The sequence below is a fragment of the Semicossyphus pulcher genome, unplaced genomic scaffold, assembly GCF_022749685.1.
Source record: "Semicossyphus pulcher isolate SPU_LCO1_2020_fin unplaced genomic scaffold, fSemPul1.0.p SCAF_18, whole genome shotgun sequence".
NCBI classification, from domain to species: Eukaryota; Metazoa; Chordata; class Actinopteri; order Labriformes; family Labridae; genus Semicossyphus; species Semicossyphus pulcher.
Genome location: NW_027211691.1, coordinates 19,171,651 through 19,184,612, shown reverse-complemented (window position 1 = coordinate 19,184,612; position 12,962 = coordinate 19,171,651). Strand labels below are relative to the sequence as shown.

Below are 12,962 nucleotides of genomic sequence, written 5' to 3'. Positions count from 1 at the left end.
ACAGAACAAGGCTTCAGGATGTTTGTATGGCTCACCGTGAGAAAGGCAGGTAGAATTAGGCACATTTTAATCTAAAAATCATAATATTAAGGTAAATAATTTCTATTTAAACTGTCTTTAAAGTAAGGATGAGGCGTTACATTACTTATGTGTATTAAAGCATTACATTTACTGTTTTTAAATACAATTTCCTTTCATTCTGACTGTTGTGATCTGCTTTTCTAATCATTAGTTACAATACAATGCATTCTATTGTTTATGTACGAGAATGTTCATATTTCAAAAAGATGTTTTTCTTCGCCACTGTTGCTAAGTGCATGCTAACACGTACTGTTAGCATGGGATGCTAATTGAAAATACATATTTAATGTTATATAATTTAAAAAATAATAATGAACAAACAAACATGTTTTCAATTGAAAAAAAGGCCTCTTAACATTATATAATGTCTTTTTTTTACGGTCAGGTAGTTTTTCACATTCAGATTGACTAGAAATTACATAATTAAGTTTCTTCGATTACTTAAGACTTACGAGCGCATTTACAGTACAAATACAACATTATGATAGATAACTGTGTTTGAGTAGGTTTTTAACGGGCTTAAAACCTTATTTTGTCAGGTAATAAAGCAAGTTCAAGTAGTTTCATTCATGGCTACACTTACATTCACAGTATAATATTATGTTTATAAATGAGATGTATAAAAAACAAAAGCATTATTAATATTTGCTTCTTTCAGGTAAAGTGTTTCTCATTATTAAACGGAGGGTTAAATATTCCCGGTACAGTCTGCATCATATTGTAAACACGTAAGGTCGTCAAAAAGTTAAAATCTCACATTTTCCATGACGAAACTTTGTTGTTTTGTTGTAGTCGGTCTCTGGAGTCTGTAGTTGATGTCGGGATGAAGAAAATCCTCAGTTGAAGAGTACGTTTCCGAAAATATCTTGCTTTAAAACTTCAGAAATATTTATCGTGGCTGTCCGACCGCTTGAGTTTGTTATAATGATGATTTGGTATAAGTGATGCACCTGGAGACAAACCATGGCAACCATGGAACGCTGCACGGCCTTTCGGTACGCACGCGAGTTTTTACATTCTCACATTCTCAAGTTTTATCCAGTCAGCCTGTTATCAGTGTTGCAAAGTTACTTAATGAAATCAAGACTTTAATTTTTAGGTACTTTTTATTTTATTTTGGGACTATTTGCTTTTATTTTGATAGATTTAAGTTTATTCTGCAGGTAACACTTTCCATATGATACCTTTTTAAGTTTATTAATATTTGATTATTTAGACTTTTATTTGTTATTTTGTTTGAGGAAGATATTTTATTATAAATAATATAGAAGAGTATTTATTTATGCTTTTGTTTTGAAAGAACTTCGTAGTTTGAGCACCGGGTGACGGTTTGATTTTAAATTTTTACTTATGTTAGTTGATAACAGGACAAATCGCCACTATGCAAAAGTTAAAGGGCTCCCTTTAAAGTGGACTAGTTAATGGGCTTTATGGACGTTTCAGCATCAGTATATGAAAGTAATTAATCGTAAGGCTGTAGGCCTATTTGAAAACGGCATCACTGTTGGAGTGTGTGAGTTATTGTTACTCTGCATATTGATGATTATTGGGAGAATAAAAGATGCAGGTGTTTAGAAAAAAAGGGGAAAAGGAGACAGTGGCGGGCATTGCATCAAAAACAAAGAGTGACACGACGTGCATAAAGCTTACTACCAAAGGCTTGGTATTTTATGCAGAAACGTGCCGATATGTGAGTAGGCTACCTTTTACTGCAAGCTAGCAAAGAGATATATGACACAACAGATCTCTGATGACAATATCCCGTTGCGCTTTAATTCAAATTTCTCCTCCAAATTAAGGGTTTCAAACCTGTGCTGGAGCATGGAATCCACTCCATTCATTTTGTCAAGTTTGCTGGCATTAGCTAAGTTAAAAGCGTCTTCCCTCTTCTTGCCGACTACTGTTGGCATCGTGCCAGGGGTACTAAGGTACTGACAAGACGGTAAAGCGGAAGTGTTTTACTGCTCTCCCTCCTCCCTTTTACAATCAGCTCTCAAAGCTCCTGAATCAAAAGACCTGATTGGTCAGTAGGTGGTGTGTAGTTCAGGTTGATCTGTTATCTCCAATACAACCTGCATCAGTGCAGGTGACATGTAGGAGCGGAAATTACCATGGCGATATACCCCAATGAGAAGTGAACCGCCTTCGTATAACTAAAAACCCGGAGTTAACCATGAAGTTTCCTCGATAATTGCTGATCCTGCTTCCTAGCGTACCCCCCTGCTCCACCCACCGAGCTAAACCACTCTACATTTTTGTTTTTGATAGTTTTATTATGTTGTAATTTGGATTTGCAGCATATTGTGTAGTTTGAATTTTCACTGCAGAAAATTTGCTTGTTTTCTACATTGACATTATTAAAATGGCAAGATCTTTTCTTCATTAATTTGATTTCTTCTTACATACAAAGAAAACATGACAGAACAGCAGCCAGGATAAATAGAAAATAACTTTTATTTGTCATCAATATTTTAACCATCAATGCACAAGGGAGCCTCAGCAATAGTCCCTTGGACCGTGTATTGCTTTTGAAATGGAACAAGAAATCGTATCAGCATTTCACGACTTTGACAGATACTTTGGCTTACACAGACTACCTTCACTTCATTCACAGGCACAATAAGCAAACACGAAACTGACACTGAACTCCACTGCCTACTTTCCTTTAACATCCCCTTCATTTTCCACGGCAATGATGCAGCAAGATGTGTGTGTGTGTGTGTGCGTGTGTGTGCGCATTACAGCAAAAAGGCTCTGTGACGTATTGCATATTGCAGCAGATAAATAATGGAGAGATGTTTGATTCATGAGCGTCCTAAAAGTGCAGCTATTCTTTGACGACTGTAACACCTTTTTTGTCTCTACAAACACAACACACACTTGTAGCGGATCACTTCATGGTCCCACAGGCACTTTGATTTTGTGCACCTTTGTGACAGCAAACAGGCACAAGATCACAGCATCGGTCAGGCTGACATGGGGGAGTTCAGAGGGGGGAAGTAGTGTCTGAAATACACGCTTGAGAGTAACAGAGGACCGAGAAATTTTAATTATTTGACACAGTCAAAGCTTTAACCAATCCATGTCACACTGATACAACATGACACAAAACAAAAAGAAATACATATATTATTTAAAATCCTTCCCTCTCAGTGATGCAGATTGTCTACACGGCTTGTGTGGAAAATTTGGTCGACCAAGTTCACGTGAGCGTGAATGAAATGTTTAAACAAATAGTCGATGCAAAATTATGATAAATTAAAGGAATGTTAGGCTGTGAAATTTGGTTAATTTAGGCTAACAGAGATGTTAGGAGATGTGAGATGGCTGGACTGCAGCTTATTTATCTGATCACAAAACTATTTACAGCAGACATTTGGCACTTGGACAAAGAAACCAATAAATTACAGTGACTCCCATAAATCCATCACACCAAGTGAGACCACAAAAAACTCTACATTAGTGCTCTAAACATGTGTGGAGACAGTTAGAGTATATATTTATTATGCCACTGTGGTAATTTTCTACTATAAAATGTGAGACAAAACATTACATCATTGCATTTTTGTAATAGGACACTGCAGTGCTCATGTACTGTATTTTTTTGGGTACATTATCCTAAGATCTCCCTCTGCTGGTGATCTTAACTTACTGCAGGTACAGGATTAGACATAAAAGCATCATCTAAACTGCTGCGTTTGAGTTCATAACAATGTACGGTTAGACTATTACAGACTAAAAACCAATCACAGGTAGTCATTTAAGAAGCACACTTAAGCAACACTGATATTTAAGGGATTAAGGTGGACGCTATGAGATAAAATAATCATAAAATACAGTCTTTATTCTGATTTGGTGTCTGTTAAAAAAGTGCTACGAGCTTTCAGAGGCGGGTAAAGTGATCGGCTGTCTAATAAAGACAGAATGAGGACCTCTCAGTATACCTTTTTATTTCCTTCATAAGGCGCTTTGTGAGCTTAAAACATGAAAAAAAGCGACAAACTAGTATAGCAGTAACTCAGCATGTTAATATAAAAGAATAAATCCCATATATCCTCCACATATTCAATGTGAATCAGAGCAACCTTTCAGGGCTAAAATTAATCTTATGAATCTATCTATGTTAATTTAATCATGAGCTCGAGATTATTTGATTTGGAATCTCTTGTCCCCTGAAATATACGTTTTTAAAAAGCCTACATACAATCTATGTTGGATCTCCTCGGTTTTAATTAATTCTTTGAGCCCAAATAATCTGATGAAAAGCTACTTAATTAGAGTTGAACGAACCCGGCCTCGAACAAACCGTACCTTCACGTCTCAGTGATTCTAAGAAGCGGTGCACAGTGATGTGGAGTCCGGTTGTGAGTGTTTCGGCTTTCGAAGGACTCGTTGGTTGGTAGTGTGCTTGACATGTTGAGGTGTCGCTAAGAGGAGTTCGGTGGTGATATGAGGGCTTGCAGCGGGTTACACGGGCATGTGCATCTCCGAGTACTCGTCGTGACAGTCGCGCTCGTCGAACTTCGGCTCGGCGTCATCCGCGTCCAGCTGGAGGAAGAAAAAAGAGACGAAAGGGTTCAAATTTCAAACGTTTCTAATTTTACATTATAAAGAGGAGACGAAATTTCTAGTCAATTGGCATTTAGTTGCTAAATAAATGTCCTACATTTCCCAGAATGCCTTATAAATTAAAATCCTTTTGAAGGTAAAATCCAGCTAGGTTTATTGTAAATATCTCTGCTTGATACTTGATTGAGCACAATTAATTAATGAATGTGAAATCTTCTCAAACTGCTGATACAATAAGACAGGGGTCTCATCCCTGCTCCTGGAGAGCCGCCTTCCTGCATGTTTTAGGTTTCTCCGCACTCTAACACACCTGATTCGAATGTTTTGCTCGTTATCAATCCCCTGAGCAGCTTCAGCTGGTTCATAACGAGCACATCATTCAAATCAGGTGTGTTAGAGTACGGAGAAACCTAAAACATGCAGGAAGGTAGCTCTCCAGGAGGATTGGGCACCCCTGCAATAAGATAATCTTTTATTGATCCCAAGAAGGGAAATGCGGCTGCTTCAGCAGCACAAAAACAAAATAGCATGTAAATAAATACTATAAGAATAAGAATAGATCAAATAAAATAAGAGGCTTTTGAAGCTGTTATACAAGTGGGAGGAAGTGACAAGTTAAAATGACAGTTATGGGACAAAGTGACATGTATGGATATTTAATAGCAGCAACTTCTGCAGTATGAAATAATACAGTATGATATGAAGTAAAAGGTATACGAGCATATATTACAATATAAGGCCTGATATAAAAGTGGCAGTAAAATACAGTATGGTATCTTTTAGTATTTGTACATAATGTAGTATGATATGAAATATTAAAGCTCCTGTGAGGAGTTTTTCGCTGGTTCTGTAACAGACTGAAATTAACTCTGATGACTCTATATGAGCTACAAAAGCAAACCAGACCATCAGCAACAAGATTGATTAATTCTATATAGTTATTTTTAATGCCTGAAGCTGCTGGTGGGGGGGGTAGGTGTCAGACAAACTGCACGCTGCATTTGTTTACATTTTCCAGGGCAAATATTTTGACTGTTAAAGAAAGCAGGTGGAGATTTTGTTGTTAAAAACCACCACTTAAGCATGTACAGGACGAAATCAGCATAGAGATAAGAGGTACGGCTTTGTCCACAGGGGGCGCCAAAATCAACACTAACAGAAAGTTCCTCACAGGAGCTTTAAAGGAAGATGTATCATTTGTGTATTGTGGGAAGAAAGCAACACCCTGTTTAACCTTAAAAAAGACTTGACTATTGCTCTAAATGTTACCAAACTTTCAGCATTAATTCAAGTGTATAGAAAACTATCCTTTGTTGTAAATGTACAATATTATCAATGTCAGTAAATCTGCGAGCACGCTGCTACAGAAGTGATTTGGTGAAGGATTTTTAACTGTGCTGGTAAACCCTGGTTAACTTACACAAGCGATCTCTCTGACGGTGAAGATGCGGCGCAGCACGAACATCTTGACAGGCACTGTGAGGATGAGGACGAAGGGGAAAGCCAGAGACGCCTGGGTCGACATGACAGCCCAGAGGACGCCCAAACACACCAGCTGGATGCAGGTGAACAGATGCATACGCAGCGTACGGACCTGCAGGAAACAGAAGTTATTCGGTTCAACTCTCATCCACACACATTTTGGTGCTCACAATAATTATAGTGAAGACTGTTTTAACACTTTTAAGAGCTGAAATGACGACTTGATTTGTCATTCAATCATTTAAGTCTTATTTCTTACACTTGAGGCCCGTTAAATGATGAAAAAACAAGCATCTCTTCAACCTAACATACAGAATTTCACTCCCCGTTCTCACCTTGCGAACGTAGGTGTGGTCAGGGTGATACTTTGGTGGCATAAGCAGCAGCATCATCCGCTCTGTGAGCTGGATACCATTCAGGGACATCACACCCATGTAAAGGAAGATACCAAACAGCACGGCCAGGGGGATCTGACGCAGCAGGTCTCCTATCACAATAGACATACCTGTGGAGAGAAGAAAAGGGGAATTAATGCCATATATAACATTTACAGTGGAAAAAAGAGCAGGAATGAGATTTTAAAGTGTGATACTTACCAACCATGATGGCCACCAGGAGTCCAGTGACTCTCTGCTCCTTCACTTCCTGTATGCGAGGCTTGTCTCCGGGGGCGACGGCCTTACTCATGACGGTGAGGGCGTTCACGTGGGTCACCGAGCGGACGGTCGCGGCGGCCATCCACGGCAGGCCGAACACAGCCGAGCTGCCGCCGAGCACCACGATGAGCAGCAGGTCCAGGTGGAAACCAGAACCCTTCACCAGCATGCGCTCCTTCTTACTCACGATCAGGCTGCAGGAGGAAGTCAACCAGCAGTGTTGTAGTACATCATATATTCATTGTGATGAATGACTTTCTTACTGCTATCAAGTGTAACACTATAATCCAACTTTTTACACCAGTTTCAGAGATTAAAGTTACAGCTTTAATGTAAACTATTTCATAATGTAATGATGATATTCACGTGTTATGTGACCTCACTCACGTGGTGATCTGAGTCTCCATGAAAATGAGGATGAAAACCAGCAGAGCGGGCAAACAGCAGGCGAACATCATCCAGATGGGGAATTCACCGTCTGAACCCAGCGGACTGATGATCCAGCCTCGTTTGGTGGGACTCGTCACAGAGAAACCACGAGGGACGCTCAGTTTCTGGACGAGAGGACGGCAGAAATGAGGATTACGACAAAGGAATCTTTGACATTAATACGAACATGAAACCAAAGGTCATGATTAAGTGGCAGAATTTGAGTCCTACCTGTGTGTATGTGTCGTTTATACTGTAATCCACCAGGACCATGATGAGGATGGCAATCGGTACGCCGAAGTCTCCTATCATCCTGCGAAACTGAAACCCACAGAAATGTGACAGTTTGAACACCATTCAATTCATCATTCACCATATGTAAGAATAAGCCAACAATTTATGAATCTGTATTATGGATTACTGAAGCTTTTAATCACATCACAGGAAAGGGGATTGATGGAAATTGTGAAATTAAAACACACTCTAAAATGGACCTAATGAAAACACTGTTATATCGATTCTTGAATATTAAATATATTGTAGGTTGACACAACAATTTGTCATCTGTTGGCTTAAATAGTTTTAGAGGATTAACATTTTGGGACAAAATAAAGCTACTCTCTGAGGCAACAGCTATCAGCCTCTTAGCTTAGCACTAAGACTTAAAGGAGCAATTCAGCTCATGAAGAAGCCGCTGTCACTCAAAGCCTGTGTTCTCTGTAATCGATAGAAGCAATAATATTTGAAAGTGTCGCATAGCTGTGGAGAAAGTTGTCCAAACAGCTCGTGGTTTCGCCCATTCTACATTCCTACAACACCCAGCGTGCATTGCGCCCCTCCCTCTGAAAGGAACGGCCCAGCGAGAGACGCTGGAGTGAAATACTACCGTTTCGCTGCAGGCAACGGCTCAGAGCGGGACAGAATCCGAAATACGACGAGAATATACCGGTGGATCGTCTAAAAAATCTTCAGGTCTGCAGTCTACATTTCAAACCTGACGATTTTGAACGAGACATGACATCAGAGGCGGGCGTCCTAGATTGAGGAAGTGTAGTTTAGCGAGCTCCTTGGCCTCCGCTGGATGATGCGTTTTTATATTTCTTAGAGTTTTTATCCTTTAATCAAGATTGTCTATTCATTAATCAGTCTACTCAGTAGCTGTTTTTATTTTAGATCTTATTTCTTATTTTTAGCTCTTATGTATAATATATTGTTGTCTGTATGTCGCTGTGTTTTCCTATGTCTTTTATGTACAAGCTGTATCCAAATCAATTGCCCCAAGAGGCATTAATAAAGTTGTTTTGAATTTGAATTTAAGGTTCGAGGCAGTCCAATCAAATTTGGGGGTTAGTATTTTAGGCTTCATTTTGCAGCTCCTCACCCTTCCAGGAAAGAAAGCGCTGTTCTTGAACTTGCGCAGGTAGAAAGCAATGAAGAAAGTTCCGGCCATGAGAACCAGAGAGAGCAGGGCGGTGTTGGGCTCCCCTCGGACCGCCACAGGCGAGGTGCTGTTGCTTAAAACCACCGTGATACTTTCTGCCGAGGCGTTGCCCGTGTTGTTGTCCAGGGAGCAGCGTTTCAGCGGGTGCTCCTTGAAAATCTGCCCGACGACACAGAGGGTTAAAATAAATTCATAATATTTCACACACACATGCATGCTTCTAGGAGAGATAAAAGTTTGTCACTCAATATGTAGCGCAAACACACTTCCTGGAAAATGAGATTAAGCCTTTCAAGTCAGTGCCATAAACTAAAAAAGCAAACTCTCCAAAATCTCAAGCCTGGTAAATACTTAAACTCTTAATCCAATAAACTCTCAGGGCCAATCAATCTCAAAAGATTTCAGGTGCACTTGCTAGAAAAACATACTCATTTCGACCCCGAGGTTTGAATATCGTCCAAAGATTAGTCTGTTCAGTTTAGTGTCGCGGACGTGAACCCGCAGCGTGCCAACAAAAACTTTTTCTTAATGAGGAGTTGTTATTCCAAGTCTGAGGCGTACCCTGCCGAGCTTGATGAAGGTCTCGCAGATGAAGATGAGGGAGATGAGGAAGGAGAAGATCTCCTGGGTGAAGCGGGAGACGAAGCGGACCAGGAAGCTTCCCTCAAAGGCCACCGTGACGATCACGATGATGATGAGCCAGAACCCGATCCAGACGCGGCCCGTCAGGTACTCCATGTCATTTGCTTTGCAGAACTGTGAAGACAGAGAGCCGAGAAACAATCGTCACCCACAGGAACATTTCCACAACAGGAAGTCCCTTATAAACCTACTTTCATATCTGACAGGCTCTGAAATTGTCAGCCATTTAGATTCCGTTTTTAGTGATCTGATTTACTCTTTATCAACTTACACTGTAAAAGGCTTCTTCAAAGACCAGCAAGGGTCCGGAGAAGCCCACAACGAGCAGCGGCTGCGCTCCGAGCAGGCAAAAGATCACACCCTGCACTGCTGTCGACACAATCAGCTCGGAAACACCAATCAGGCCTTCCGTCTTCTCACCTAGCAACAGAGAGACAACAGATTAACACCGTAATGAACATCAATTAGGTTTAAAGTTTCAACAATAGTACATCAATACAAAGCATATAAAGGGGTCTGACATGCGAGATGATGAGCTGGGAATCCACCGTAACTCTACTCCTGGTTAACTCACCCAGCAGGCCTCCAAATGTTATGGCTGGAGAGAGAGCAGCGAAGTAGATAAAGATGACAGCAGCCATGCACTGACTGTTCAGGGCGTCCTTAAAGTCACTGAGGTACTTTGGGTAACGCCGCTGCACGTCTCGTATCAGGCCGCCGAAGGGACGACCACTGCGCTCTAAGGGGTCGTCGGACTTCTTCAGCGGCGTGAGGAGGGCCTCTGTGTGACGGAGAGAGCATGTCAGCAACTGAAACTTCTTTGATAACACCTCATGTCTTATAAATGAGAGCACGTTTACCTTTTTCTTCCAGGCTTTTAGGCTCCTTGGCCATCAGCTTGACCCCCTGCTCCTGCCTCTTGCGCAGCATCTCCCTCTGAAAGCGAGCGACAGAGCGCAGCAGCTCGTCTCCTCCCATCTCTGAAGGCGGCAGCACGATGCTGCAGTCCAGGAAGCTGTTGATGGCGTTCAGCAGGTCCTGCCTGTCGTCTGCCAGGTAGGCTGCCTCATGGAATTGCTGGATGGGGATTCAGATATAAAGAAATTTAAAGACCCCCTCCAGTGAAAATCAAGTGTTTAACCTTGTAAACGTCTCCATGTGGTGTTCTTCATGTGCTACAAGACATATCAGGGACAACATCAGCAGTCATCTCCACGGCTGGGCCTGTCTGCTTTTTAACTGCAGTGTACCAAGGACAGGCTGAACAACACGTTTTCAGATTGGCAGGTTTGTGACGTCACAAACCTAAGGAGCCAATCCAGTTAACGGACGGGGTGACGCTATGCATATCATTATGTGTAACCTATGGCAACCACTTCGGCGACACGCGAGCCAGCTGTAACCATCATCGTCATTTTTGCTAACTCACTACTGACTGCTAACGTTAACGTTACTGCTAATTACTACATTTCAAGCTAGCTAAGTTTCAACACGTTGCCACTTAACAATGGCAAAGACGTGTTTTGTTTTTGCGACGGAGGGGGCAGTTGGAAATGTGCGTAGTGGGCGGGGCCTATGCAGAGTTGGGAATTTTTAATGAGGGGGAAGGAGGGGATGCCTTGGGAGGATTTTTACAAGGTAACTAAATGTATTTTGCAGAAAAAACATATCAGACACAATTTAATATTTCAAGCAGAGCATTTTATGTCTTAAAACACGACTGGAGCTGGTATAACCAAAAATAGGCATGAGGGCGACCAACTCGTTACCTCCAAACATATTCCAAACTGTAATTGTTTAACTCTTGTTTTCAGGCCTGCTTTCAGGTTAATGTGACAACCATCTATTTTATCTTACTTCCCTTTCTATACTGGTCACTAAGACTGGACTAGACCTATAATAGCATACAAAAAATCTTTCTTTATAACTCATAATAATCTGGTGTGTTTCATCGTTTGCGTGATGTAACTGTAAAATGTGATTTGGGTTTTTCTTACCTTGTCAGACATGAGCGTGGAGATGGAGCGTCCTATTTGGTGGTAGTCCATGCTGGTGGTCGGGGGTCCCAGCAACACAAAGAGGAACCTGACCGGCACAGGGACCTCCAGGACGGACTCCAGCTCCACCGCCTCCTGCAGCCGCACAAACGCCATGGTGGGCTGCTCCAGGAAGTCCACGCTGCCTGATGGACGGCAGGACACAACATTAAATCAGCCCCAGACAGAATGAAAAGTAAGAGGAAGTGATTTTAAGTTTTCGAGGCTTCAGTGGGAGATAACTCACCCACAAGGACCACAGTGGCCTCGGCATTTTCAGGAATCTTCTCCAGCAGCTTCAGCTCATGCTTGGATTTGGACCGATGCATACCATACACGACGGGCGGCTCCTTCTGCTGCAAATGGAAAGCAATACAAAAAGCAAAATCAGGATCATGAGGCGTAGAAGTAGCTGGGATATAAGGAATAAACTTTGACCCACCTGCACCTCGTTCTTCTCCACGTCTATGCGGGTGTCCGTCTCCCCCTGCGCGTGGACAGTGCCCATGAGTGGGTCGGTCACCGACGGCTCTGGCTGATGGGTGTGATTGGCACTGTGGTTGTGTGTGATCAGGCTGCCCAGGCTGGCTGCGGAGATGTTCCTGGGGAAAGGGCTACTGTGCTCCTTCTCATCGCTCGGGTGACTATGGGAGGCAGCGAGAGGCAGAGAGAGGGTGAGGAGGAGGAAGAGAGGCAGTGACCAGGAGTGAAGCCATCTAGCAGCAGCAAGTATGCGGCAGTCGGATTCATCACTACTCATCCTTAGACTTGTACTTAGGACGTTTAAATGCTCTGATCAAAAGTATGTAGTGTAGGTCCTCGTATATTGACATCATATACAACCATGATTGTCTGTTTACCTCTTAAAATGAAGAAAAGCCAGCTTAGAAGCTCGTCACAGGTTACAGCCTCAATACTGATGTTAGTGAAGTGATTTTTCCTTCTTCCTCATATTTAAAAAGCCCAAAGAAGGAAAAAGACAAACATACATTCTTTCTTTCTTATGCCATATAATTGATTACAGCCTTAAAAGTGCAAACACTACTAAAGCAAACATCAGTGTACTCCAGTCTTTATTTCCTCTGCAGGTTGGGATCTTTGCATCACCCCAAAAATCACTCTCTCGCCTCCAACTGGTCCAGAACGCAGCAGCTCGGCTTCTTACTGGACTCCTATCCTTGCTTCCCTCCTCTGGCTTCCTGTCCGTTTTAGAATCGACTTTAAGATTTTACTGATCACTTTTAAAGCTCGTTTGGGTCTCGCGCTCTTAGATCCTCAGATGGGGCCCTTGTGGTCGTCCCAAACTCGAGGATCAAATCTAAACGTGAGCGTGCTTTTGCCGTCAGGGCCCCTCGACTTAGGAGCGACCTGCCTTCTTTTAAACCACTTCTCACTTTTACAGACTTGCTTTGATGTGATCTTACTGTCCTTAATTGCTTTTATGTATTTATCTTTTATTTGTCTTACTGTTTCAAATCTTTTTATCTGTTTAGATTTCCTCTGATGTGATGTCGTCTTCTTACAATTGTTTTATAACCTTTTATTGCTTTTAGTCTTTTATCTCTTTATTTTTATTGCTTGATTGCTTTGGCTGCCTTTTATCATCTGCCTGTTTTACTGCTTTTA

The 12,962-nt window shown here is 41.7% G+C and overlaps 1 protein-coding gene across 1 annotated transcript in view; it reads right to left on the bottom strand.

Annotated features, from left to right (window-relative positions):
- Nucleotides 1-2,537: 2,537 nt before the first annotated feature.
- Nucleotides 2,538-12,962, bottom strand: part of slc4a2b (solute carrier family 4 member 2b) — a 38,684-nt gene continuing 28,259 nt past the window's right edge. Inside the window, exons 10-23 of the mRNA XM_069667698.1 lie at nucleotides 11,779-11,980; nucleotides 11,584-11,692; nucleotides 11,298-11,482; nucleotides 10,161-10,377; nucleotides 9,875-10,081; nucleotides 9,572-9,720; nucleotides 9,220-9,414; nucleotides 8,599-8,817; nucleotides 7,449-7,538; nucleotides 7,176-7,342; nucleotides 6,729-6,982; nucleotides 6,468-6,637; nucleotides 6,071-6,244; nucleotides 2,538-4,629 (exon numbers count right to left, since the gene is read on the bottom strand). Of these exons, the coding sequence (XP_069523799.1) occupies nucleotides 4,549-4,629; nucleotides 6,071-6,244; nucleotides 6,468-6,637; nucleotides 6,729-6,982; nucleotides 7,176-7,342; nucleotides 7,449-7,538; nucleotides 8,599-8,817; nucleotides 9,220-9,414; nucleotides 9,572-9,720; nucleotides 9,875-10,081; nucleotides 10,161-10,377; nucleotides 11,298-11,482; nucleotides 11,584-11,692; nucleotides 11,779-11,980 (2,419 nt within the window). The 3' untranslated portion in view covers nucleotides 2,538-4,548. The remainder of the gene's footprint in view (nucleotides 4,630-6,070; nucleotides 6,245-6,467; nucleotides 6,638-6,728; nucleotides 6,983-7,175; nucleotides 7,343-7,448; nucleotides 7,539-8,598; nucleotides 8,818-9,219; nucleotides 9,415-9,571; nucleotides 9,721-9,874; nucleotides 10,082-10,160; nucleotides 10,378-11,297; nucleotides 11,483-11,583; nucleotides 11,693-11,778; nucleotides 11,981-12,962) is intronic.